Source organism: Molossus molossus, unplaced genomic scaffold (assembly GCF_014108415.1).
Source record: "Molossus molossus isolate mMolMol1 unplaced genomic scaffold, mMolMol1.p scaffold_m16_p_4, whole genome shotgun sequence".
In the NCBI taxonomy this organism is placed as follows: Eukaryota; Metazoa; Chordata; class Mammalia; order Chiroptera; family Molossidae; genus Molossus; species Molossus molossus.
Genome location: NW_023425377.1, coordinates 108,448,250 through 108,475,660, shown reverse-complemented (window position 1 = coordinate 108,475,660; position 27,411 = coordinate 108,448,250). Strand labels below are relative to the sequence as shown.

Genomic DNA, 27,411 nt, shown 5'->3' with positions numbered 1-27,411 from the left:
GTGTTTATGTGTGTCTCTCTACACACACGCGCAGTACCTCAGTGTGTTTATGTGTGTCTCTCTACACACACGCACAGTACCTCAGTGTGTTTATGTGTGTGTCTACACACGCGCACAGTACCTCAGTGTGTTTATGTGTGTCTACACACGCGCAGTACCTCAGTGTGTTTATGTGTGTCTCTCTACACACACGCACAGTACCTCAGTGTGTTTATGTGTGTCTACACACGCGCAGTACCTCAGTGTGTTTATGTGTGTCTCTCTACACACACGCACAGTACCTCAGTGTGTTTATGTGTGTCTACACACGCGCAGTACCTCAGTGTGTTTATGTGTGTCTCTCTACACACACGCACAGTACCTCAGTGTGTTTATGTGTGTGTCTACACACGCGCACAGTACCTCAGTGTGTTTATGTGTGTCTACACACGCGCAGTACCTCAGTGTGTTTATGTGTGTGTCTACACACACGCGCACAGTACCTCAGTGTGTTTATGTGTGTCTCTCTACACACACGCGCAGTACCTCAGTGTGTTTATGTGTGCCTCTCTACACACACGCGCAGTACCTCAGTGTGTTTATGTGTGTCTCTCTACACACACGCGCAGTACCTCAGTGTGTTTATGTGTGTCTCTCTACACACACGCGCAGTACCTCAGTGTGTTTATGTGTGTCTCTCTACACACACGCGCAGTACCTCAGTGTGTTTATGTGTGTCTCTCTACACACACGCGCAGTACCTCAGTGTGTTTATGTGTGTCTCTCTACACACACGCGCAGTACCTCAGTGTGTTTATGTGTGTGTCTACACACGCGCACAGTACCTCAGTGTGTTTATGTGTGTCTACACACGCGCAGTACCTCAGTGTGTTTATGTGTGTGTCTACACACACGCGCACAGTACCTCAGTGTGTTTATGTGTGTGTCTACACACGCGCACAGTACCTCAGTGTGTTTATGTGTGTCTACACACGCGCAGTACCTCAGTGTGTTTATGTGTGTCTACACACGCGCAGTACCTCAGTGTGTTTATGTGTGTCTCTCTACACACACGCACAGTACCTCAGTGTGTTTATGTGTGTCTACACACGCGCAGTACCTCAGTGTGTTTATGTGGTCTCTCTACACACACGCACAGTACCTCAGTGTGTTTATGTGTGTCTACACACGCGCAGTACCTCAGTGTGTTTATGTGTGTCTCTCTACACACACGCACAGTACCTCAGTGTGTTTATGTGTGGTGTCTACACACGCGCACAGTACCTCAGTGTGTTTATGTGTGTCTACACACGCGCAGTACCTCAGTGTGTTTATGTGTGTGTCTACACACACGCGCACAGTACCTCAGTGTGTTTATGTGTGTCTCTCTACACACACGCGCAGTACCTCAGTGTGTTTATGTGTGCCTCTCTACACACACGCACAGTACCTCAGTGTGTTTATGTGTGTCTCTCTACACACACGCGCAGTACCTCAGTGTGTTTATGTGTGTCTCTCTACACACACGCGCAGTACCTCAGTGTGTTTATGTGTGTCTCTCTACACACACGCGCAGTACCTCAGTGTGTTTATGTGTGTCTCTCTACACACACGCGCAGTACCTCAGTGTGTTTATGTGTGTCTCTCTACACACACGCACAGTACCTCAGTGTGTTTATGTGTGTGTCTACACACGCGCACAGTACCTCAGTGTGTTTATGTGTGTCTCTCTACATACACGCACAGTACCTCAGTGTGTTTATGTGTGTGTCTACACACGCGCAGTACCTCAGTGTGTTTATGTGTGTGTCTACACACACGCGCACAGTACCTCAGTGTGTTTATGTGTGTGTCTACACACGCGCACAGTACCTCAGTGTGCTTATGTGTGTCTCTCTACACACACGCACAGTACCTCTGTGTTTATGTGTGTCTACACACGCGCACAGTACCTCAGTGTGCTTATGTGTGTGTCTACACACGCGCACAGTACCTCAGTGTGCTTATGTGTGTCTCTCTACACACACGCACAGTACCTCTGTGTTTATGTGTGTCTACACACGTGCACAGTACCTCAGTGTGTTTATGTGTGTGTCTACACACGCGCACAGTACCTCAGTGTGCTTATGTGTGTGTCTACACACGCGCACAGTACCTCAGTGTGCTTGTGTGTCTCTCTACACACACGCACAGTACCTCTGTGTTTATGTGTGTCTACACACGTGCACAGTACCTCAGTGTGTTTATGTGTGTGTCTACACACGCGCACAGTACCTCAGTGTGCTTATGTGTGTCTCTACACACACGCGCACAGTACCTCAGTGTGTTTATGTGTGTGTCTACACACGCGCACAGTACTTCAGTGTGCTTATGTGTGTGTCTACACACGCGCACAGTACCTCAGTGTGCTTATGTGTGTCTCTACACACACGCACACAGTACCTCAGTGTGTTTATGTGTGTGTCTACACACGCGCACAGTACCTCAGTGTGTTTATGTGTGTGTCTACACACGCGCACAGTACCTCAGTGTGTTTATGTGTGTGTCTACACACGCGCACAGTACTTCAGTGTGCTTATGTGTGTGTCTACACACGCGCACAGTACCTCAGTGTGCTTATGTGTGTCTCTACACACACGCGCACAGTACCTCAGTGTGTTTATGTGTGTGTCTACACACGCGCACAGTACCTCAGTGTGCTTATGTGTGTCTCTACACACACGCGCACAGTACCTCAGTGTGTTTATGTGTGTGTCTCTCTACACACACACGCGCACAGTACCTCGGTGTGTTTCTGTGTGTCTCTCTACACACACACGCGCAGTACCTCGGTGTGTTTTGGGAAAAGGACAGGTAGGCAGCACGTAGCTATGGGTCGTCAGCTCTGGAGTAATTTTGCCTGAGATTAGATCTTGGCCTCTCCACTTCGTGGGACTCTGGACTGGGTCTGTACGTTCTCGGTGTGTCCATGCTCATCCTGACCTTCAGGGATGTCCCCAGATTGACGTCGTGTCCAGACCGTGTCGTGGGCCATGGATGCAGCCCACACCTGAATGCAGCCCGTGGACACCTGTGGGGGTGTTGCTGACCGTGGGGCTGCCCTTGGAGCCCTGTGGCCCTTCTGTATGGCTGAGCCTTCACGATACACAGCGGCACAGTGAAGATGCAGGGTACGTACCTGGGCGTCTTGGTAAAAGCGGTTTCTCCTCTCTTTCAGTGCAAACCTCGAGGGAACCTGGCTGGCTGGAAGGGACTCTGAACGGCAGGAGGGGGCTGATTCCACAGAACTACGTGAAGCTGCTCTAGCCGTGGCCCGCGAGGGCCCCGCACGGACCCTGGACCCAAGGACCCACAGCCACCGGGCACGCGGAATTCCAGATCGCGGATCGGCACCCAGGGGCGGGGAGGGGCCCTGCACAGAACTGTGTAGACCCGCAGAGCGGGCGGGGAATGGCAGGGTGGACTTCTCGTTTGTCAAGTCTTAGGACACGTGCTAGGTAATTTCCCACTTTACAGCGTGGGAGGGAGGGTGGTGGCCTTCTGTCAGCCCGACCTCCCCACTGGCGACCACACCACCGGACACCTCCCCGCACCCGCTGCCGAGACTCTCAGGGGCCTGTCCTCGTGATGGTGTTTGCAGGACGCCTGGCTCTGGCTGACCTGCTGCCGAGGGGCTGCTGCCGTGTCCCGGCCGTGGCGGGGTCCCAGCCCAGAGGGCCGCCCTCGGCCCCCGCTCACTCTGCTCCGGGAACACCGGCGTATTTATCTCAGGCTTCTCCTCGGTGTTGCTCACCTGTGTGCTCTTCCCCGACACCACCTTTTCGCCCCAAGTTCTCTGTAAATGAAATAAAATGTAATTTACTATTGGATGCGTGTCATACGGTGGGGAGGCTGCTAGCGTTGGTTCCTCTGTAATGTCTGATGATGTGCCAGTGGACGGAGACTCCTTTCCTGCTGCTGCTGGCACACGCTCAGAGGAAGGCTGTTGACCCTGGGCTGTGCTTATCTGCAGCAGGGTGCGTCCCTGGGCAGCGCCCTCTGACGTGGGAAGCCCTGGAGGGCTTCCTGCAGCCTCCGGACAGGCTTCCCCGCGGCCTGCGTGGCGCTGGGCCGGGCCGGAGCAGGGCCGGCTCTGCCTCCCCGTCGTGCGCCTGTGAACCGGCGGTGCCCTGGCGGCCGGCCCTCCTGACAGGCTGGGCTGCACAGCCCTGCCCGCCCCGTTTGCTAGGCTCGGCACTAACCTCTCCGTCTGCACGCAGCTGGGCTTCAGGGCGGCAGGTCGGGCCTCCGGACCGTGGCTGGAGGAGCCTGGGCCCTGACCCCGCGTCGATGACCCCCAGCGGCCGGGGAGGCCTGCAGCCGCCCCCGCGTTCCTCTTGGCCTCCGACGGCGAAGCCAGCTGTCCGTCCTCGATCGGAGTCCTCGGGAGGTGGCCGTCGTTTGCAGCGGCCTGGCAGGCCTCTCACCAGAGACTGTCCGAGAAGAACGTGTCTGGGCCCTGCCCAGATGACCTGACTTGAGAGCTGGCCGGTCATCAGGTTTGAAGTCGCCTCGGCTGGGCCACGTGGAGGGCCAGGTTTGGGGTCAGGCGTGTGCGGGGGAATGGGCCTGTCGCAGTGTCCGTGTTATATACATAAAAAGGAGGACAGTCTTCGTGTAGCGTAATTTAAACTATGGAACTGTGGGTCCAGGGACAGTGTCGGGGCTGCTGAGGCGCCCGGGCCACACGGCAGCTGGGCCGGGGCGGTGGGCGGCACGGCCCCGAGTGTCCTGTGTTCTGAGTTGTCCTGTCCTGTCCACACCTGCTGCGTGTGGGTGCAGAGGGGACCCTGGCTCACGGGAAGAGGTTATGGTGTGTCCCCCTCTGCGGAAAGATGCCGACCTGCGGGCAGGAGTGGTGGGCGCAGGGCAGGATGGAGTGACTTCCTGGCACGGTCCCGGGCATTGACAAATAGGGCCCCGCACCTGGACTTGGCTGACTTGCGGTTGAGGAAGAGATTCGTCACCCACCGAGCGGCACACAGCTTGCTGCTCCCCCCCGAAGGGTGTTGGCCACCACTCACCCGGCTAAGGAGACTGTCACAAAGTCTGGCTACCTGTGTGGTTTGGGGCAAATTAAATCAACTCTGTGGTTCTGTTCCTGCCCCTACAGCGATGATGGCAGGTTGAAGTGATGGAGATCAAGCAGCTCGCGCCCAGCTAACGGGGGCTCTGGCCGGTGGTTGGACCGTCCGCGTTCCGGAGGGTGGCCTCGCGGTGCCGGCTGCCAGGGTTCCCGCAGCCCCGAGCCCTGCAGACCCTTCTGGTGACCCGGTGAAGGACAGGCCGCGTGGAGGCGTTTTCTGCTCTGAAGGGGACAGTGCGGCAGGCTTGCCAGGGTCTCCAGCAGGGCGGCCTCCCCTGGGCCTGGCCCAGAATAGATGTGGTGAGGGGATCGTGAGGTGTTCTCTCACACTGGCGTCACCTCCATTTCCCCAGAAGAAAAATGGGGTGTGTTGTCATCTGTGTTTTGTCGCCTGGGTGTGGCTGATCCCCAGCATCTGTTTGAGCCATGGCCCTGCCTCGCCCGGGCTCTGCCCCTCCCCCTGCCCTGGGTGAGCACTCGCTGCAACAGCCCAGCCAGGTCTGCAGCCTGTGCCCATTCAAGGCGGGTGTGTGTTGAAGGGGGGCCAACAGAGGGCACTCGGACTTTGTTTCCGGCATGCGGTGGGGCCGTGGGCCTGCATGTGACGGTGTCGCCCAAGCGCCTGTAAGGCAGTGCTACCCGACAGCAGAGCCAAGGGCCTGCGCGCTGCACCCTGCCTGTCCGAGCAGAAGCATCTGCGTCTGAGGGCGGGGGTGGGGAAAGCCGGGATTGTCTGCACCAGGGACAGATGTCTCACTGGGCCTTCCCTCACGGTGACAGCCAGGAGGAGCGCGCCCATTTTACAGATGAGAAGATGGAGACACTCCAGAGCACGGAGCTTTGCCCAGGGTCAGCAGGCGACTCACGTCTTTCTGCGGTGCCATTTCATTTCTGGGGGCCAGTCAGGGATAATGGCTGTTGTGCGTTAAATCCAGAATTCACATATGAAGTCCTAACCCTGGTACCTCAGAATGTGACCTGACTCGGAAACAGGATTATTGCAGATGCAGTTGATCGCGAGGGGCTCAGTAGGCTGAGTGCTAAGCCGGTCTGACTGCTGTCCTGAAACGTCTCGGGTTGTTTAGACGCCGGCGCACACCGGCCAGCCCGTGTGGAGTCACAGGAGGCGGCGGCATCTGCAGGCCCGGCACAGGCCCTTTGCACACGGAGGACGGAGCCCTGCTCACGTCCTGAGCTCAGACTTCCAGCCCCCAGAACCGGGAGGCGACACGTTTCTGTTGTTCAAGTGAACCCAGCCCGTGGTACTTGTCACCCCTGCCCTGGGGAAGGAACAGGGGCTACAGGTTCATCTTGAGTGAAAACAGCGGGTGGTGAAGCCCCTTTTCACTGCGGGAGGCCTTGGTGACCTTGGGCGTGTCCTCGCGAGCTCTTCCTGCTGTGTCCTGTGCGTGGAGGGCGCAGGGCCACGGGGCTGCTGTGGCAGGTGAGAACGCGCGGGTGCCAACAGGAGAGGGGAGGCGGCGGCAGGGACAGTGGGTGGGGTTCTGTTCCGGGCCCCTCCCTGCTGCTCTCCGGCGCCCCTTCTCCGAAGGCCAGGCCCTGCGCTCCCCCTGCCCAGCCTGTCTGCCCTCCCCTCCCTCCTTCCCCAGGGCACCCTGCGCCTCTTTCGTCTGGGCCGCTCTTCGCTCCCCATTCACCTCAGTGCTGGGCTCCTCCTTTCTCGTCCTGGTCCCCCCTCAGGTCCCAAGGCAAGCGTGGTGATGCCTTCCCCGGCCCGAAGCTTGGCTTTCTGAACCTTCCCGGGCGCGTCCTCGGACAGCGGCCCTGGTCCTCCTGTGCCGGTCTCAGATGCTCGTCACTCCTCCTCGACGGCCGACGGCCGGGGCCGTGATTTGCGGCTCCCTGCGTGGGTAAGCTGGCACCTCGTCCTGATGCCGAGGGTCTGGCTAAATGTAGCCCAGCCTGCTGGTTGGAAGGACACCTATCAGGAGACCAGCTCGGCTGGAGAGCGGACCTGCCCTCGGCTCACGAGGGGCCTGCTCTTTGGACTTGGCAGTAGAGCACGGGGTTCCCTAAGGCAGCGCAGTACCCCGCGCCGTGTCTGGATTTCTCCTTCCTCGAAGGGTGCAGGCGAAGCAGGCAGAGGGGGAGGAACATGGTCTGACCCTGCTCACGTGTTCTCAGTCATGAGGAGCCGTGACCCTTTCTGGGCAGGCTGGCCTCTGGCATGACGACCCAAGGATGGGTTTTTCAGACCATAAAACCTGGGGAAGCACTGTCTTGGCAAGTAAATCCTACGGAGAAAATGCCCGAGTGATCGTTGTGGTAGATTGAGTTAATGGCCCCGAATTCCGCTCCTCCCTTTCCACGCGCTGTGTGGAGCCCTCCCGAGCTGACTGGACGCTTGACCTTGCAACTTGCTCTGGCCGGTGGGACGGGAGCACACGCGATGCCATGAGGCCTGAATTGTGAGGCCTTCCCAGTGTGTGTCTCCTACCATGAAAATATGCCCAGCCCAGCCCCCTGGAGGGTGGAGGCCACAGAGAACAGAACCACCCTAGACTCGGCCCAGCTGGTCCAGATCAGCAGAACCCTCCTAGCTGACTCAAACCCATGAGAAATAATAACTGGTGGTTGATTTAAACCACTAAGTTGTTTTTTGCTTGCTTGCTTGTTTTGGGCGGGGAGGTGTTGCAGCTCACTACCCGCTACGCTACCCCAGGGTTCAGTCTGCGTTGGGCAGTCTTGGCCCATGCTGATCATTACAGTCACCTCTGTTGGGAAGCCCCTGTTTATTTCCAAGAAGAAGGCTGCAGTAGCAGTTGAGTGACTTGAATTTGAAGTGTCAGAGATACTTCTAATGAAGTCGCTTTAGTCTGTGTGCACCTGTAGTTTATCAAGCAGGATGTTCACACTGACTTGAACATAAAAGGACAATACTGTCTGTGTGCCTGAGGGGCATTCAACAAACAGGAGCAACTGGCCCCTAACTCCATGTGCGTCATGACGACTTTCCCGCTGCTCTGGCTTAGAGGGGCCGGCGCTCTGCGGGGCCGCCCGAGTTCCGGGGGTTCCTGGGTGTGCAGCCGGGTTCTCGGCCTGAGAGCGCCTAGAAATATAGTCACACTTGACCCAAGACTGAGCCTGCTCTATTCAGAAAGGGCGTGAGCTTGAACCAAGCATGCCAACCGGTGCAGCCTCTTGCTACCCTTGGCAGGCTCACGGCCTGAGATGGCTTTTGTTTCAAGTTACAGGCTCTCTGTGAAAAGCTTTGCTCCCTAATGTCAAATTCCTTAAATTTTAAGATATAAAACTACCTTAATTTATGGATGTTTTACAAACAAGTTTATACATACAACTTTAGTCTTTTAAATGAATTTTTTCCCCTGTGCTGTGTTTAATGGCTATGCGGTGTTCCAGAAATGTACCTATTGCGTTTAAGTGAAGTTGAACTTGTTTAACTCTGTCTTCTGTTTCTGAGAGCAAATGGTTTGAATGATCACCCGTCAGATGACATTAACAATGTGCAGTCATGCACTGTAGAATGACTTTTTGGTCAGTGGTGGGCCGTAAGATCACATGGAGTAAAACATGCCCACCACCAGCGACCGCATAGCCACGGTAACACGGCCGTGTAGTGCATCGCTCCCTTGTCGGTGGTGATGCTGGGGTACACAAACCTAAACCCGCTTGAAATTATGTACAGTACATACTTGCCAGTAAATGTCTAGGTTACTGGTTTAGGTGTGTATTTGCTACACTGTACTTGCTATCATCAGTCTGGAGTGTACGCCTTCTACTTATAAACAAGTCCCCTCTGAAACAGTCTTCTGTGTTACGCCAGCAGCAGCCTCACACGTCACGTATTTACCATGCTTCTTGTTTGCATCCTTTTCTCTTGTGCTTGATTCAACCTCATTGTTGTCTGACAGTGTCCTAAGTGACATTGTGTCCTAAGTGTACAGTCTTAGAAGTCCACAGCAGGGTACAGGTGTCCTAGGTCTTACAGTCACTCGCCACCCACTCACTGACCCTCCCAGAGCAACTCCCAGCCCTGCACGCTCCAGTCATGGGAAGTGGCCCGTGTGGGTGTCCTCGTTTTTCTTTCAACTCCTGGACCATATTTTTGCGGCACCTTTCTATGTTTAGATACAGATACTTAACACTGCGTCACAGTGGCCCGCAGTCTTCAGTACGGGACATGCCGCCCGGGGGTGCAGCCCAGGGGCAGTGGGCTGCGGTGTGCAGGTGCATGCCCTGGCGTCGCACGGCGACACTCCGACGGTGCATTTCTCAGACATCCCACCGTTCAGCCGTGCGCGACTATGCTGGACTTGATCTGGTGGGGAGAAACATGGTTTCTAAATTTAAAATGAGCTGATAACTGCTCTGTTGTGCTTTATATTAATGAGCGGAATCAAGGGGAGCAGTCTGTAAGGAGTGAGAGGAACATCATGGCCGGCGGGGGCCGAGTCTCTTGACAGCCCAAGGATGGGGGAGAGAGTGCACGTTAGGACCACACAGAGGAAGACATCTGGAGTCAGATGGGGCACCTGGTCTACTCAGGTGAATGTCTAAGTCTATAGAGCTTTCATGTAGTTGTGAATATATATGAGGCAAAACAAATTTTTTAAATATATATGTAGTGTTTAGCAGCTACAGGGTAGCAGTTATTTTTATTAAACTTTTATAGGGTATTTTAATGGACCAAATATTAATAGTAAGAAACAAAGTATCTAATTGGTCCCCAAAGAGTATAATGAACATGTGGCTAACAGATCTCTCTCTCACATGGTGGCAAAAAAAACAAAAATAAACTTACTCCGTCTTGGATGTAGGCAGCACATATAATCAAGCTTTAGAAGGGCACGAAATCCAGGGGTTCCTACAGACATACCAATGAACTGTTTCCAAAACAACAGGTGATTAAAGTAAAGGATTTATTGTAATCTGCTTACAGTCCTTTGCAAAGACAGACATATGTTTTTGCATAAAGATATAAATTGCTTCATTTTAAACTAATTTAGTGTGTATTTTTTTAATTATATGAAGTTCTGGTGAATTATGAATTGTACCAAACCAAGATTTTTAAGAGCAATATGGTACAAAAATAAGAGCAGACAGACAGTTTGGACTGGGACAGGCATCCAGCAGTGAAGTTAGAATATGGCTTTGCTGTTGGACCAAGCAAAGTTACCCGGAGACACACAAACAGCCAGGGACGTCGTGAACACGAAAAGCCGATGCAGACCACCGCGTCCCCAACCTGGTCACGCTGGAATCCTGCCTCGGCGAACCGTCTGAGCCGAGCTGCTCTGGAAGCTGTCCCTGTTCTGGGGACCCCGTCTGCATGCTGTGTGTTGATCCTCTCCAAGCGTGGCTTCCGTATCGCTGCGCGTGTAACTAAGTTGGCTGCATTTAAAGATCTGCCTTTAAATGAAATTCCTGAAATTGCAAATATGTAAGAAAAACTCCCTCCGAGTGCAGCTTTCACAGGCGTCCCCTTGCACGAGGTGGGTGTCTTTAGAAAGAGAGGTGACGCTGCCTGCACGGGGAACCCCGGAGAAAAGCGGGGGTCTGATGCTGCCTTCTGGCCTTGGGCTTCTCCAGCTTTTAGGTTTTGGAAAATACTGTGATTCCACTGAGTACCTGATGATTATCATCACTCTCAAAGATTAATTTGGCCTCTATTCGAAGTAGTTTATTTAGTGCAATCATATTGTTAAGTTTCCCCAAAGAGATGCACATCTGTGATTTGGGGCGAGAGAAAAGCCGTAAACTGCATCAGTGCCAAACAGATTAATGAATTACAAATTTTAGTGCCACGGTCTTGCTTATTATATGATCTGTAGTTTTTCCCCAAAAAACTGTCTATGTATAAAATTTATTGTTAAAACCTACCTTTTAAAAATCTAAAAGCCCTCTAAGGATCGTGCGTGCGGTCTCCCCGCCGTTCTGACTGTGCCGGTGCGCCTCTGCCCAGGGCGCCCTGCCAAGGCCCGTGTGTGCCCAGGACCAGTCCGGGGGGGCGAGCCCCTTTCTGACACCAGACGCGAACGTGTCACCTTCCACGGATGTAGTGAGTGCGTGGGCTCCCCCTCCCCCCAGGGAGAACACTCATTTGCTAAAGTGGGACGAGAAGACACTCGCTGAGCCCGGTTCCAGTCTCTGCTCGCCTACAGCTGGTTCTGCTGCTTGAGGACAAAGAAGGGGCAGCGGTGCCACAGCCGCGCCCCCGGACCGGCTCCCAGTGTGTCGTCAGGTGACGCCTTCAAGGCGCTGCTGACGCCACAGCCCCTTGCTCCCCGACAGAAGCCGGAAAACCTGCTCATGCCCCAGGAATAACCCCCTTGGGAGACCAAAGACAGAACAAAAGTACAGAGAAAGTAGAAAGGCTTAATGACAACCGGAGGGGTTTCCGCGCGGTTATTTACAACAGAGGCTGGAAAACGGGAGCTCGGGGATGAAGCTAAAAAAGGCACAGCGCTCTCTTTCTTAAATACACTGTAAACGGTTCTCAGGCATGCAGGGCAGGTCACTTTACAAAAGGAAAGTTTTTACCTTGTTTGTTTAGACAAAGATAGTACTTAAATAGTCTCCAGCAAAATAGAATTCTTTCAAAAATACTTTCCCATTCTTCCTATTAACCACTGAAGTTTTTTTGATTTTTGTTTTTGTCTCATTTACAAAAGTTCCTTATACACCTTGTATAACTCAGGTCCTTCACGATTTATACATACAGTAATGTACAGCACAGCAAAAGACTGCAAAAAAATTATCTGTAAAGCCAACACAATAGATACTAGAAATTGAAACCAAGGCAATTAACATCTTATCCACTCTAATTAAGTAACAAATGGACGCTGCAGGGCGTGGGTGGTGATGCGGAGGCCAGGGCGGAGGACGCTCCGCCGTGCTCTGTTCTTACACAGCGGGAATCTGTATAGGTCTTTTCTTTCTTGTGTTTTTTAAATAACAAAAGAAGATTAATGCCCCATATAGACTATACGTTTTATGTGCAAACCAAGGGTAAGCTTTAAAAAGTTCGTTAGTCCTTGAACCCTTTTAAAACAAGCGACTGCGACCAGAAACTACATGGCATAGTTAAAACTCCCATCTGCTGAAGTATCAAAATCAGAGTGTTATTGACTAGATATGGCTTTTCATCCGGGGGAACGGGACCGTGTTTCTAGCGCTGGGGGCTGGAGAGGGGAGAGTCCTTCCGAGGGCTTGGCCGCCGGGCCGCGCCTGTCTTCCCAAACCCTCGACGAGACTTGAAACTGGGCAAACTGCGGAACGAGAGTGAATCAACCACCACGTGTTGAAAACGCGACTCCTCGGGTCCTTCGTGGGTGTGGAGCAACACAGGGGAACTTAAGGCAAAGTTCTTCTGCGGGACGAGTCCGTCACTTCCTGTGGAAGTAGAGAGGCTTGGCGTTCCCCGACTCCACCTTGGGCAGCTGGTCGCTGATGATCTCCACCAGCATCGCGGGGAACTCCACTTTCAGGGCCTGCGACTCTCGGAAGGTGTAGAAGCAAAACTCCAGCAAGTCGCTCCCCAGCTGCAACAGACAGACGGGACAGAACGTGAGGCGAGTTCCAGCCCTGTCCCCGGAGCGCCCTGCGCTGACACGCGTGTGCCATGCCCAGGGCAGCGTTCGGAAACCCAGCCAGGAAATCATGTCCGTGAAGCTGCCTCATTAATTTAGTAAGTGACCTGTCCCGGGAAGGAAGAAGGGGACTCATTACCTGGCATGTAAAACAAACACAGCCAAGAGCTGTGGGGCTGCTGAGGATGACACGTATCAGTGGCAACAGGGACAGTAACAGTTCACCGTGGCTGGGTCACGGAACTGCTCGGGTCAGTCTTATGTCTCATGCGTGCACTGGGTGGGGAGTGCATGTATCTTGGGGTGACAGGAGGGGCAGGTGCTAGCTCAGGGCCCACACGGGTGAGCCCAGCACAGTGAGGGACAACGCAGAGCTCCTTGGCTGGCATGGTCCTGACTTCTTACTTCTGTGATCTGTCCCCAGCTTCATTGAGAGATTCAAGGTTATAATTGGCACATAACATTCTGTAAGTTTAAGTTATACAGTGGGTCGATCGGATATACTTATACATTGCAAAATGATTAGCTAACACTCCATCGCGTCACTTAATTACCATTTCTTTTTTGCAGAATAAGTACTTTAGATAGGTTCACTTAGCAATTTGCAAGTGTGTAATACAGTGTTATTAGCTATAATCAGCATGCTGTCCATTAGCTCTCCAGAACTTACTCCTCCTATAACTAGACATTTGTATCCTTTGACCAACATCTCCCTCATTCCCTGGTAACTGTTTCCATGAGTTTGGCTTTTTTAGATGCCACAGGTAAGCGAGATCATACACTATTTGTCTTTCTCCCTCTGTCGGATCTCACTTAGCGTAATGCCCTCAAGGTCCATCCCTGTTGCAGCAAATAGCAGGCTGGCTTTCTCCCAGGTGAGCAGTGTCCCGTGTGTGGGTGTGGAGTCTCTGTGCACCTCTCGTGCGCTCTCCATTGCAGGCTGATTTCAAGAGAACAGGTGGAAAAGCATCAAGGACGACTTGGATGTCTCCCTGCCTGTCCACACACTTTCCCTGCTCTGTGACCCCAGGGCCTTCTCACCCTCCCGGACCCGAACCATTTCCAGTGCTCTAAGCAGGGACACAGCAACCCACAGATACTGCAGAGCATTGCTGGGCACTATTCTGTTACTAGGAATAGAATTTCAAATCACAGAATATACATTCTGATTTTTCTTTCGTTAACTAGGCTTCTGGTCATTTCCCACTGCAGTAAAGCAGATATATATATATATATATATATATATATATATATATATATATATATATATATCTCCTCACCCAAGGACATTTTTGCATTTTTCTTCAGATAGGGCAGGAGGAAGAGAGAGAGAGAGAGAAACATTGATGTGAGAGAGACACATCGACTGGCTGCCACCCACACGACCCCAACCAGAGCCACGGTACATGCCCTTAGCAGGAACTGAACCTGGGACTCTCTGGTCTGTGGGCCGATGCTCTAACTGCTGAGCCAAACCGGCCAGGGCAAATTAATAATCCATGTCATAAGAGAAATTCTGGTGAAAACATCTCTTTCACTTGCCCTCAGGACTGTTTAAACTCGATCAGCGGCTTTAATTGCGTGGGCCAGTGAGCAACTGGTAAAGGCCTCATCACCAACCAGGATGGAGAAGAGCTCACTGGAAATTGCTGGTGCAGAGATGTTTCCCAGGCAGGTCCCAAGGACTGCGACAGGCGGTGTGTGTTCTGCAGCCCCAGGAGGTGGGGGCCGGAGAAGCTGGGGACCAGAACACGCCCCCACGTCCACACATGCTTGCAGTGCCTCAGTTTCCGGATCTGCAAAACGGGGGTGAGGAGACACCTGCTTCCTCGATGGGCAAATGGGCACGGAGCTCGAGCTGAAGGGAGGCGCACTCTCGGTCCCGAGGCCGAAGCTCCTTACTGCCGCCCTCCGTCATTTTTCTCTCTGGGACACAGTTCACAAAACCTGCTGGGTCTCAGGTCCCCTTTCTATAAATTGAGGGACAGGGGAACTTTGTTTTCTGCCTTTCCAGAAAAGAATCTTAAAAAAGAAGTGGGATGTAAGTTTCCTCTTTTAGGCGAGGGCCAGCGGCTGTGGGCGCTGGAAGCCATGCCCTTCAGCGGAGGACAGCAGCCCCGTGGTGAGCGAGCATGGGGTCGTTCGGCGGGTTCGGGACAGTGGGCAGGCCTGTGACATCGGAGACAGGCGACCCGCTGCCTAACAGGGAGAGCGGCGGTGACTCACGCTACGAGGTGCGGAGCGAGTCAGTTCTCACCACATGGAGCGCGCACGGTCTGCATCCCTGGAGAGGCTGAGCGAGCGGCTCGATTCCAGTCTGAGCTGGTGCCCAGGGCCCGTCACCACCAAGCCCTCTCAGGGTGGTGGCTTCGGAAGACCGCTGGGCCCACTTTGCAGGACTCAAGCCAGCAGGTCAAGTCAGGGGTCACCTGTGACAATCAAAGCCAGGTGTTCCCAGTCACTGGGTGAGAAGACCCCAGCCCTTGGCAGATGTTGAGGGGGTGGAGGTGCTGCAGGACAAGGACCCCAGCCCTTCTGGAAGAGACGGGAAGGTGAGGCCACAGGTAGTCAGAGCACGAGGAGGGCGACTAGGCCCTCAGAACCGGGTGGGCAGGCCGTTGACGCCGCGTCTAACCTTCAGCTGCACACGTGCTCAGCTTTCCCAGGTGTCGGCCGGTGCGTGCAGGTGCCCCTGCCCGGAAACCAGGGCACGAGCAGGCACGATGCACACGTGCTCCCGGGCACTGCCCCGGGACAGGGGTTGCAGGCTGCAGTCACCACCGGGAAGGTGGCTGTGCATCACTGAAGGAGCACAGATTTCCCCCGCAGGGTCAGAAACCACGGTTGTGTGTGGAGGGAAAGCCAGACTTCTCACAGAGCCACCCTCTCTAATTTACTGGACAGCTGGCTGGAGAGCCAGGGGACACACTCCTGTCCCGTGTTCCCATCTGCAGCTCCGTACGTGGCCTGCAAGGCCCCTGGAGACAGGAAGCGCCCGGTGCAGACACAGGCCCCTCCTGTTGGCTCTGAGCAGCCCTGGTGAGGCCCAGTTCCTGCCTTTCTCTGACTTCAAACCGGTAAGGGCCCAGGGATAATTATTCCAACAGGATTTTTTCAGAGCAGCGAGTTGCTAGTCTTAATCAATGAACCAAAACCTGGGTGACCTATGTGGGCGTCTTCACTTTAGGGCGCTGAGGAAGTAATGCAGAACTCAGTCTGTGAGGCTGCCCCCTTCCCGTCAGCCCTTCGACGTGTGTCATGGGGTTTAATGTGACTTGTCTGCACGCTGTGCTGCGGGCCCTCCCCGCAGACCGAGGACTGGGGGGGGGGGGGTCGCGGCTGCTGGCCCGTCAGCACGAGGCCTTAATTGCAGGGAGACAAGTGGGCAGGCCTGCCATCTCCACATTGATTCCCACTGGCCTTCCCAGTGACACAGGCTCGGTGGAGAGGCCAGAACGCTAATCGGGATCAGCAAGAAGAGCCCTGCATTCTCAGGAGTCAGAGCGAGACCTGGGCAGTGACTTCTCGTTCTGTACAGAATGCATCTGCTGGGGGCAGGGGAGCCCGGCAAGGCCACAGGGGCCCAGGGCTGTCGGTGCCTTCCTCGCCTCCCCACGGAGTCACCCCCCTGCCCCCCGCTCCCACCTGAGCTGAGGCCTCCCGGTGCCCTGTTCCCAACAGCACGCTCTTTCTCCGAGTTACCTGCTGACTCCAGACTCGCAACTCATTAGGATCAAGCTTTTTTTCTTGAGAATGGCCTTGGAGGGAGGTTTGAAGCTGTATTTTCGCAGATCGGACTCCTAGCCAGCTCTCTCGATGGGGTAGGGGCAGATACAGAGCGTCACCTCTGACCCGTCCCAAACGCGGGCAGTAGTCACATATTCCAGCGTTCAGCAGCCTCTTCCCCATTGGAGAGCGACGCGGGGATGGCCCGAGGCAGGACTTCTCGCCACCCCGCCACAGCCTGCGGGAGGTGCAGGGACAGGCGGGCCTGCCTCTCTCCAGCTGGTGCTGTCTCAGGGAGACCGGACAGTAACTGACAAGGTGCAAAAGCCTTTGTTTCTACACCCAGAAATAAGTACAACCTTTCACAACAGGTGATGCCACCGTTTGCTTGTGGCTCCCTCTGCAAACCCTGCTCCTGGAAAGCTCTCCCAGAGGCTGTGCTTAGGAGCTGGCGGCCTCCCGGATACGACCAAGAGGAAAGGGATCAAAAGATACCATCAGGAGTGACAGTGGTTTGTGCTTCCTGTCCCCCCCAAGTCAACAGGGCTGTGGGATCCAAGGACCTGGGAAGAGTCCATCAGAGCGGCAAACCTGCCCCAACCCTCTCCCCAGGGTCGGGGAAGAAAACCTGGCGGGTGCTCACCTGGGCAGATACTCCCAGACAAGAGAGACATTGCAGAGATCTAGCCTTCCCAATGGGAAGTTCCAGCAGGTCATCAGAGAAAAATAAAGTGAAAACGAACTTGGATCAGCAGAGACGGTAAGAACTTGACCAGCCACCAGCCCCTGCAACAAGGCACTGGCCGAACTACCAGTGGTGGCCCAGGGGGCCCTTTCTCCCGTGGCCCCCAGGGCACTGAGGCAGATGCGAGTGTTAAAAGGCTCCTGCTGCCCGACTGTTCCCAGTAGGAAGTCTACCCAGGAACCTCTGGGGGTACCCTCAGAAAATGGGTCAATGGGCAAGAGAGAAACCACAAACTTGATTTATAGCGCCACCTTCTGGGAAATGAGGTTTCTTTCCAGCAGTCTGGTGAGTAGAAAGAACCAGAGACATAAAAATGTAAGAATTCTGCCACAAGAGGGAGCAAGACCAGAGTAACAGGTGTACCCATAAAAAGGCAGAACCCCCCCCCCCCAACACCAGCACCAATGAACAGAATACTCAAGGAGGTGTCTGCTACTTCAAATGAGAAAGTAGCAATGCAAAACTACAAAGAACATTCAAAATCCCTGTTTTGAAGAAACTCAAAGACAAATCAATGAAATAATGCAACAGAGAACATCGACAGAAGGGCACAGCTAGTGGAACACAAAGTAAGTGAGGATAGGAATTGCGAAATAATCCAGTTAGAGGAGAACAAAGAAAAGAGAATAAAGAAGAGTGGAGAGAGCCGATGGGATTTCATCAAAAAGAACAAGGATTAGAATAATCAGGATTCCCGAAACGAAGAGGGAATAAAGTTAAATAACTTCTCCAACTTGGGAAGCAAACTGAACGTCCAAGTTCACCAAGCTAACGGAGCACCCCAGTATCTCACTGCACAAAGACCTTGTCCAAAACACATTATAATGAAACTGCCAAAAATTAAACATGAAAGAATCCTAAAAGGAGCCCAGGAAAGAGTGGAAATAGATGTTCCAAATGCTGAAAGAAAAAAACGGCCAGCTAAGAATGCTCTATCTGGCGAAGTTAACCGTTAGCTGTGAAAGAGAAGTAACTTTCCTGGACAAACACAAGCTGAGAAGTTCATCACCAAAGGCCTGCCTTTCAGGCGAGGTGAGCATTCTTCTGGTGAAATGAACAGATGCTAATCAGCGACATGAAAACAGTCAAGTATGCAACACACTGGTAAACAGGTTAGAAAACTCAAATTCTGCAATAGGGTGTGTTAACCACTTAACCACAGTACAAATTTCAAAGGAAAAGAGTATTAAAAATAGTCACAGCTAAACACATAATACAATGACATCAAAGATATAAAAGGGTGAAGCTTTCATAGATGATTAAAGTTGCTATCAGCTTAAAACGGACTGTTGAACCCATGGGATGTCTTATGTAAGCCTCATGGAAACCACAACGCCAAGACCTAGAGTAAATGCACAGAAGATGAGAGAAACAGCATTACCACCATGGAAAACATCAACAAGGCCAGGCTCACACAGAAGGAAGAGAGGCAAAATAACCAGAACCCAGTGAGACGGCACTAGTCAGTCCTTACATATCAGTAACTCTAAATGTAAACAGACTGAATTCACCAATTGAAAGGCAGAAAGCGGCTAGACAGATTTTTAAAAAGCAAGAACCAAAACTACAGGTATATGTTGCCTACGAGAGACTCACTTCAGCTTTAAAGACATGGACAGACTTAAGGGAAGGGATGGGACGAGATAAATCCATGGAGTTCAGACAAAGTGAACTTCAATCCAAAAATGGTAACCAGACACACAGAAGACCAATATATAATGATAAGGAGGTCAATTCATCAAGAAGATGAGTTCGACAATCATATGTAACAGATCTGGGAGAAATAGACAGTTCAGCAATAGTAGGGGACTTTAACACCCCACTTTCGTCCAGACAGAACATCAACAAGGGGGCGCTGTACTGGAACCAGACGTTAGTCCAAATGGACTTAACAGACATGTATAGAACATTTCATCCAACAAGAGAATACACATTCTTCTCAAGTACATCAGAACATGCTCCATGATCGGACACACAACAAGTCTCTGTAAATTTGAAAAGAAGTAAACCACAGAAAATATTTTTTCTGACCACAGTAGTATGAAATTGGATATCAACAAGAAGCAGGAAAATCTACAGCTGTGGAAATTAAACACACTTCGGAACAACCAATTGGTCAAAGAAGAAATCTAAAGGAAAAAAATCTCGAAACAAATGGAGAAACAGCATACCAAAACCTATGGGATGCTGCAAAAGCTGTTCTGAGAGGGAAGTTTATAGTGATAAGGGCATATATTAAGAGATAGAAAGGTCTCAAATAAACAACTTAACTTTATACCTCAAGGGACTAGAAAAAGAACGACAAATTAAGCCCAAATTTAGCAGAAGGAAGGAAATAACAAAGATCAGAGCGGGAAAAAATAAATAGATACTAGAAAAACAATAGGAAAAAAATTCAATGAAACTAAGAGCTGGTTTTTTCGAAAAGATAAACAAAAGTGACCGAATCTTTGGCTAGACTAAGAAAAAAAGAGAGAGAAGACATAAATAAAATCAGAAACAAAAGAGGAGACATTGCAGCTGATACTATAGAAATACAAAAGATCGTAAGAGATTCCTGGGAACAGAGAGAAGCTAACAAATTGGATAATCTGTAAGACAAGGATAAATTCCTGAAAATATACCAACATGCCAAGACCGACTCAGGAAGAAATAGAAAATCTGAACAGACGAATAATGAGTAAGGAGATTCGACCAGTATTAAAAAAACCTCCTAATACAGAAAGCCCCAGGACCAGATGGCTTCACTGATGAATTCTACCAAACATTTGAAGAAGAAGAAACCTCAGTCCTTCTCAAACTCTTCCAAAAAACAGAAGAAGAGGGAGCATGTCCAAACTCATCATGAGGCCAGCATGACCCTGACACCAAAGCCAGAGACGGTACGAATTCAACTAGTGGGACTACATGAAAACGAAAGCTTCTCTGTAGCCAACGAAACAGTAAAAAACGAGAAGGCAATGTACAGGATGGGAGAAAATATCTGCAAACCATAAATTGGAGAAGGGGTTAATATTCAAAATATATAACCAACTCATAGAATTCACTAACAAATAATTCAATTAAAAGTAGGCAGAAGAACTGAACATTTCCCCGAAGAAGACGCGCATGAAGAGATGCTCAACACCATCATCATCATCAGGGAAATGCAAATCAAAACCACATGTTACCACCTCATACCTGGCTGCCATCGAGATAAATAAGAAGTGTCGGGGAGGATGTGGAGGAATTAGAACCCTTGTGCACTGTTGGTGGGAATATAAACTGGTTCAACCACTGTGGAAAACAATACAAAGATTCTTCAAACAATTGAAAGTGGAAGCACCGTGTATGTGACCCAGCACCTCCACTCCTGGGTCTGCACGCAGAGGACATGGAAACAGGACATGCAGAGCAGCCTCTCCCCGACGCGGACTGCAGCAGTGCTCACCACGCCAGGACGTGGGGCAGGCGGTGCCCGTGGGCGGGGCGGGTGCGGTTCGTGTACGCAGTGGAATGTCCTTCAGCCAAGAGGAAGAAGGAACTCCTGCCCTTTGCAACAACATGGATGGATGTGGGGGCATTAGGATAAGTGGGGTAAGTCAAATATCTATCATTTATATGTGGAATCTGAAAAAGCCAAACTCATAACAACAAACAGTGGAATTGGGGAGGTGTTGAGGGTATAACTTTGCAAACCAGTAGATAAAGTCCTAGAGATCTAAGACACACTGTAATGATTACAGACAATACTGAATTATCAACTTCAAAGCTGCTAAGAGACTAGTTCTTACTTGTTCCCACCACAAAAAAGAAGTAATTGTGTGATAAAGAGGTTAGCCAAACGCTACAGTGGTAATCCTACTGCAATATATAACTGTAGCAAAGCAAGACAATGTATACCTTAACTTTTCATGCTTTATATGTCAATTATATCAATAAAAGAAGATACCACTGCCCTGGCCGACTTGGCTCAGTGGTTAGAGCATTGGCTCTCGGACCAAAGAGTCGCGGGCTCGATTCTGGTCAAGGGCACGTACCTGGGATGCGGTTTGGTCCCTGCCCTGGTCGGAGTTGTGAGGGAGGCAACCAATCGATGTGTCTCTCTCACCTTGATGTTTCTCTCCCCTCCACCCCCCACCTCCTACTCTCTCTGAAGATAAATGGAAAAATACCCTTGGGTGAGGATTAAAAAAAAGAAGATAGGCATCAGAAAAATATCTCAGAAGACTGGCTTTTAAACACTCACCAAATGGCATTTCACAGCCCAAAGCTTGACAGGAGAGCATGCTAGTGTTTCGGCTCCGTTCCAGGCCTACGCAAGCATTCGGGGAGCTTAGTGGGAGGCTCTGGAGCTCTGGGGCAGCACCGCCAGCAAAGTCACCATCTGGAAGGGGGATCCTTTGCTGATTCCCCACTTTAAAAGACTGCCCTCTTCTGCCAAGGACCAGCCCCCATGGACAGGGGCCATCTGGACTCGTGTGTCCCTGAGGCAGGACTGGGCTTGCTGTGAGCTCTGCCTGCACATTCTAGGTAAAGGGAACCCCGGTGAGGGCGTCAGAGCCCGGCTCCAGGCCAGAACCGGCTCCTCTGGCTCCGTTTCCAGAGGCCTGGCTGCCTGAGGGAACAGGGTCAGGCTGCTTCTGGGCCGAGAAGACGTTGCTGCTCAACGTCTCATGAAAACCCACGGCATCTCTGAAAGCACCCCGGTCCCCCACCCATTAGCATCTGCTTGTTGTCTGAGACGTCACATGTTAATCTGTTCATCACCAATTTTGCAATACATTCGGAACCAGTCACTGATCTCTGGTCAGCGATGAACAGTTAATGTTCAGAGTATGTGGACTGGATGCCGTGCTAAGCAAGCTGGGTGCTCTTCCCTTCAGATTTTTTTGGTACTTTGATTTATTTAATTTCCACCCTGTTTAAGTTTCCTTGTATTATAAGCCTCGTTCTAGATCCAGCTCCGCCTTCTTGTGAATAAGGTCTATTGTACATGTGAAAAACACAAAGAAAAAGGACACAATGGAAGAGGAGAACGTCGAGCGTCAACATAAAGGGATAATTAGAGCATTGATCTAAGAAGTATGAACAAAGGATCCTAATGAAAGGTTGTGTTCGAAATGCATTGGCAGTGACTGTATATAGACGTATGAACTTCTCCTAAATTTGTTTCCAATACTTCTTAGATCCTTCTTGCAAATGTAAACCACACCGAGCAACTTAAACATCTAAACCAATTCAGGCTTATAAGTTACCAACTTTAATATCGGGTTTATGTAGGCTGTCAGATCCTATTTCAACCTCAAACAGGAGGGACACTAGGTAACAAGGGGCAGACACATGGCCAAGGGCAGCTCCTTCTGATCCCAGTACTGAGACCAAGGGGATCTAAGATTCTGCTTGATTCTATGAAGCCACTGAATGAACCGGATTGGCAGTCTAGGGCCAGCAGGCGGAACCTGACCTAATACCTGTTTTTTGTAAGTGTTTTCATTTTTGCGTTTACGCTTTTAAATGGTTGAAAAAAATCAAAAGAATATTTTGTGACATGTGGAAATTACATGAAATCTTTTACTGGGACACGCCACGCTCACTCATGTGGATATTCTCCACGGCTGCTTCCGCGGGACAGTGCAGAGCCGCGCAGCTGTGACGGCCCGCGGGGCCCACAGAACCTGCAGCACCTGCCACCCGGCCTTTTAGGGGAAAAAGGTCTGTGGGCCCTGGGTTGGAAGGATGCCAGGGATTAGTAACAATGGAAGGAAGAATGGGTTTCGATTGTTCATTAAAATATATAAACCAAGTATAAGATGTCTCCTAATTTCAGAAATATTAAATGTGAAAAAAGGTCAGTGAGTCAAGAGATATGGATCTGGCTTTCCAAATATTATACAGATTCTCCAAACCTTTAGGAAATGCCTTAGAAAGAATCCTCGTACACGAGGGGGCTGAACCAGATAAGGAGGTTGTCTAGCTCCAAGACTCTGGAATCTGTCATTCAAAGGGAGAGGTGCCATCACTTATCCACTTCTGGCTGTTCCCTCAGGAGCCCTCTGATCCCAGAGTCCCCTTAGGTTGTACCGTTTACAGTTGATCCTCTATTCACCAGTAGCCGTGTTCTCTAAAGTCACTGGGAACAGTGAATTCGTGAACTCTGAACCCTTACTCCTGGGGAGAGTATGGAGTTAGGTTCCTATGAGCTACCGGTCAAACACTGTCATTAAAGGATCAACGTGTTTCTGTTTAAAGACACCGTATTTAATGTACACTGAACGCACAGGCGGTGGACTCACGCGTGCCTGAGCGAAGCACACTGCACACACTCGTTTTCCCCATGATGCTCATCGCAGCCTCCTTGCCCTTGGGAACACGAGACAGTGCGTGAGCACTGCGTCTGGGGACAGTTTCAACAGCAGAATCACCAACCGAAATGCAAGAAGTGGGGCACTAAACAGACCATGAAAAGCTCATTTACTGTGTGAGGGCTGCAACAAGAAGGGAGAAGGTCACCTTGTTTGACCTTCACTCCTCTGCCCGGCCTGGGAAGGTGCTGAGCACTGATCTGGGGACTCACGCATCTTAACTAGCAGGCAAATCCGTAAACACAGTCTGCAAACAACGACCCCCTGCGTGTGGAGCCACCCAGACACGCTTTCCAATCCTGTGACCATGACCCTGACCTGCCACCTCCCCGGCCTTTTCAAAGTGAGTCATTTAAAACCATCTGCCCTGGTCCAAAACCCCGCTGAGATTACAGTCCTCTTCTCTACTGCTTGCCGATGTCTCTGCCCCTTAGGAAATGTTTTCACTGTTTATCTGTGTGTCAGTAAGGCCTGGGCGTGCGGGGGAGTCTCCTCCCGCCGGGATGCCCTGCCGCACACCCGGCGACTGTCACCGACACATCCGCAGGTGCCGGGGCCACTTCCCGCTCACCGCTGAGCAGCACGTTCCCGCGGGCTCCGTCCTGCCCGGGACGGGCGGAATTACTTGTGGGGGCCCTTGTTCAAAGTTTCCTAAGGGTCTCGAGATGGTGACGGCAGAACACGAGGCCGAGAGCGAGGCCCCTCGTGCCACCTTGGCCCCAGGGGCCCCAGCTAACCAGCTGCCAGGCAGCCCCCCCCTCCCTCGGGAACCAGGGGGGGGCACTTAATCGCTCCCGTCTCAATTCTTCTCTCCATGAAAAGGGTAAAAAAAAAAATAGAGTAAATATTATTATTGTTCCCCTTTCAGAGAGAAAGGAGTTAAGATGAGGCGATTAAGGGTAAATAGTAATATTTACTCACCCTGGCCTCGTGGAGATATTAGAAGGATTTACCGACAGGACTTGGGGAGAAAGGCACGAGGTAAATCCCAGGCATTACGTGCTGGCTTTATAGCGTAAGAAGACGGGTTCAGGTGGCATACGGGGTTATGGACACAGGTGTCAGACAATGAGAGTTTTCCAGAACCGTCCCTAGAAACATTTCAGATCAGGCGAGATCTGGATGTGATTTTCCATGAGCACGGTTTCTAGGACCCTCACTCTTTTCCAGAAAGGTCACCTTTTGGCGTCATAAATCCCACAGACTCAGGCGGAATGGAATGCACAGGGCCTTGGTCCCTCCCCAAACCAGGCCAGGCCCTCCCTCTCCAGGTCCCCAGAGAAGGCTGTTCTCTCACAGACCTGCACCCTGGCTGGGCGCGATGGCGCGTCCTGTAGGTGTGCGGCCGGGCCACACCCGTGACTCACCAAGCCCGAGGAGTAGTTGTCCTAAGAAAATGCTTTTTAATGCTCTCTTCAAATAAATAGGGATCAGACACTTCTTCATCCCCTTCAACCCTTAACTGGCTAAAGTAAAAGAAATAAACTACTCATTTATTATTATAAGTTCTTAAGAGAAGATTCTGACACCAACCAACAAACAAAACTCACAAAATGGGAGAAAATGGTTGCAAATCAGATATTAGATAAGGGGTTAGTATTCAGAATATATATATATATACCTCCTACAACTCAACCACACACACACACACACACACACACACACAAACGGGCCAAGAACTTGAACAGACAGTTCTCCAAAGACGACATATACAGATGCCAAAGCACACACACAGATGTTCCACGTCGCAGCTCATTGGGAAATGCAAACCGAGCCACAGTGAGATACCACCTTCACACTATGGTGTCCGCTTTCCAGCAGCGAGGAACGAGCGTTGGTGAGGATGCGGAGACACCGAAACTCGGCCCTGTTGGTGGGAATGTAAACAACGGTGGAAGGAAGTTTGGTGGCTCCTCAGAAATATTAAACAGAAGTATCCTATGGCCCAGTGATTCTACTTCTACGAACGGAAAGCAGGGCCCTGGAGGGAGAGATGCTCACCCACGTTCGCAGCGTCATGCACCACAGCCAGCAGTGAAGCCGTCCAAGTGTCTGTCGACAGATAAATGGATGAACACGCGGTGCACACATACTGTGGAATACTGTTCACCTTAAATCCGAAGGAAATCGTGATACATGCTGCAACATGGATGAATCTGGAGGATAGCATGCTGAGTGAAATAAGCCCGTCTCATACAGACAGATCTCATGTCAGCTCACAGATATGAGGAACCTGGAACCGAACGTCAGAGAGACCGAGGCATGGTGGTCGCTGTAGCTGGGCCAGGGGATGGGGAGTTGTGACGCAGGCAGAGACCCAGTTCTGCAGATGGCACGTTCTGCAGATTGTTTTCGTAACAGTGTGAATTCACTTCACACTAATGAATTATCCAGTTAGAAACAGCTGAAGTGGTGAATTGCATGTTTGTGTATTTTACCACAACTTAAAAAAAGGACAAACTCCTTTATTGAAGTTTTTCCCATTTCTCTCAAATACATTACAACTCCATCTTAGAATAATGCCTGGCTATGGGCCACTCGGTAAGCACTGTCTCAATGGTCTAAACATCAGCCACGGGAAATGTTAAATGTTTCCAATCAGTCTTTCCCAAGAGCGAAGGCAACATCCCAGATGAAGTGAGACACAGAAGGCCATGGCCATGGACACTGACCGTCACTGTCATTCAGTAGTAGGAAGGGACAGGGAGAAAGGGCTCAGGAGCAGAGTCACTGGTAAAACCACGGCTCCGACAGCTCCGCCGTCACGGTGCCTTTGTGGCCACACTCACACCTGGACCCATGTCTCCTCCACGCCACTCGCATCTGTCTGCGTCTATGCCCACATGCAGCGCATCCGTGTACTTACTGTACAGTATGCGTGCCCATGTCTGTTGTACATAACAATGTTTCCACTAATTCAAAATTACTCCTACACAGGTCAAAGCCTGTCATCAAGTTTGTTCAAGGTTATTTACAAAGATAGAGTTTGCTAAGCTGCTGTGGTTTCTTAGCTGTACTTAAAACACATACACACAAAAACTTGGCATGTTCCCTCAACTACATTTAACATGCCATTTACACACATGTCGTCCCTTCCCATGAAGACTCGTACCTTTCTATTTATTAAAGCAACTGTGCTAAGGAGCTTCACTGGACACTTTTTGTTGTTAATTTTCATGCTCTTTGCTTTTGGCCTCTTGTACAGTTACTAGAAACCGAGTGAGCATTCACACACGTTCAATCAATCAGCTACCCTTCACAATGACCACCTCGTTGCTATGGCTACTGAAAGTTTCAGACTGTTTGCTCACTGACCTCTCGCAGCTCCTGCCCTCCGACCCCTCATCTGCACAGTGGGGGTTACTTTCTGGCTTGTCCCCTAGGTCGCTCTTTCTGCCGCTCAGCTTACGGGCAGCTCCTCTGCAGAGTGCAGGCACCTTCCCACTGCTGGGCCGGGGCCGGTCTGTCCTCTGGGTTCAGTCCGGGCCTGTCTCGCCACAGCGATGCCTGGGCAGTCCCCTCACCCCAGGCTTCAGTGCCACCATGTGCACCAGCACCTGGCCTTCCTCTTCTTCACCTCCAGAGCCCGGTGCCTACCTGACATCTCCCCTGGGAGGTGCTCAGGCGCCTGAACACCAGCCTATCCAAAACACGCTCAGCATCGCCTCCCAAGGCTCCGCTCCTCTCCTTCGTGCTGGTCCTACCCGCCAAGCGCTCTACCTCCAAATCCTGGGGTCACCTGCTGCCTCTCTCACCGCATGTCCTGTCACATGACATCAGGACCATCCATTCCACTGCCTGAGCATGTCCTGTTCCCTCCCGCGCGTGCTCTAACTATGCCCCCATCTCCTCTTCCCTGGACCAGGGCACCAGCATCCTGGCTGGCCTTGTTCCCGCTGCCCCTCGCTGACAGGCTCCCTA

General features: G+C 51.4%; 2 protein-coding genes across 2 annotated transcripts in view; one reads left to right on the top strand and one right to left on the bottom strand.

The window, feature by feature from the left end:
- The window catches only part of ARHGAP10 (Rho GTPase activating protein 10), a 280,473-nt gene extending 276,669 nt beyond the window's left edge, over positions 1-3,804 (top strand). The window contains exon 23 of the mRNA XM_036240821.1: positions 3,197-3,804. Coding sequence (XP_036096714.1) covers positions 3,197-3,285 — 89 coding nt within the window. The 3' untranslated portion in view covers positions 3,286-3,804. The remainder of the gene's footprint in view (positions 1-3,196) is intronic.
- Positions 3,805-10,062: 6,258 nt separating this feature from the next.
- NR3C2 (nuclear receptor subfamily 3 group C member 2) overlaps positions 10,063-27,411 on the bottom strand; it is a 311,485-nt gene continuing 294,136 nt past the window's right edge. Inside the window, exon 9 of the mRNA XM_036240956.1 lies at positions 10,063-12,627. Coding sequence (XP_036096849.1) covers positions 12,472-12,627 — 156 coding nt within the window. The 3' untranslated portion in view covers positions 10,063-12,471. The remainder of the gene's footprint in view (positions 12,628-27,411) is intronic.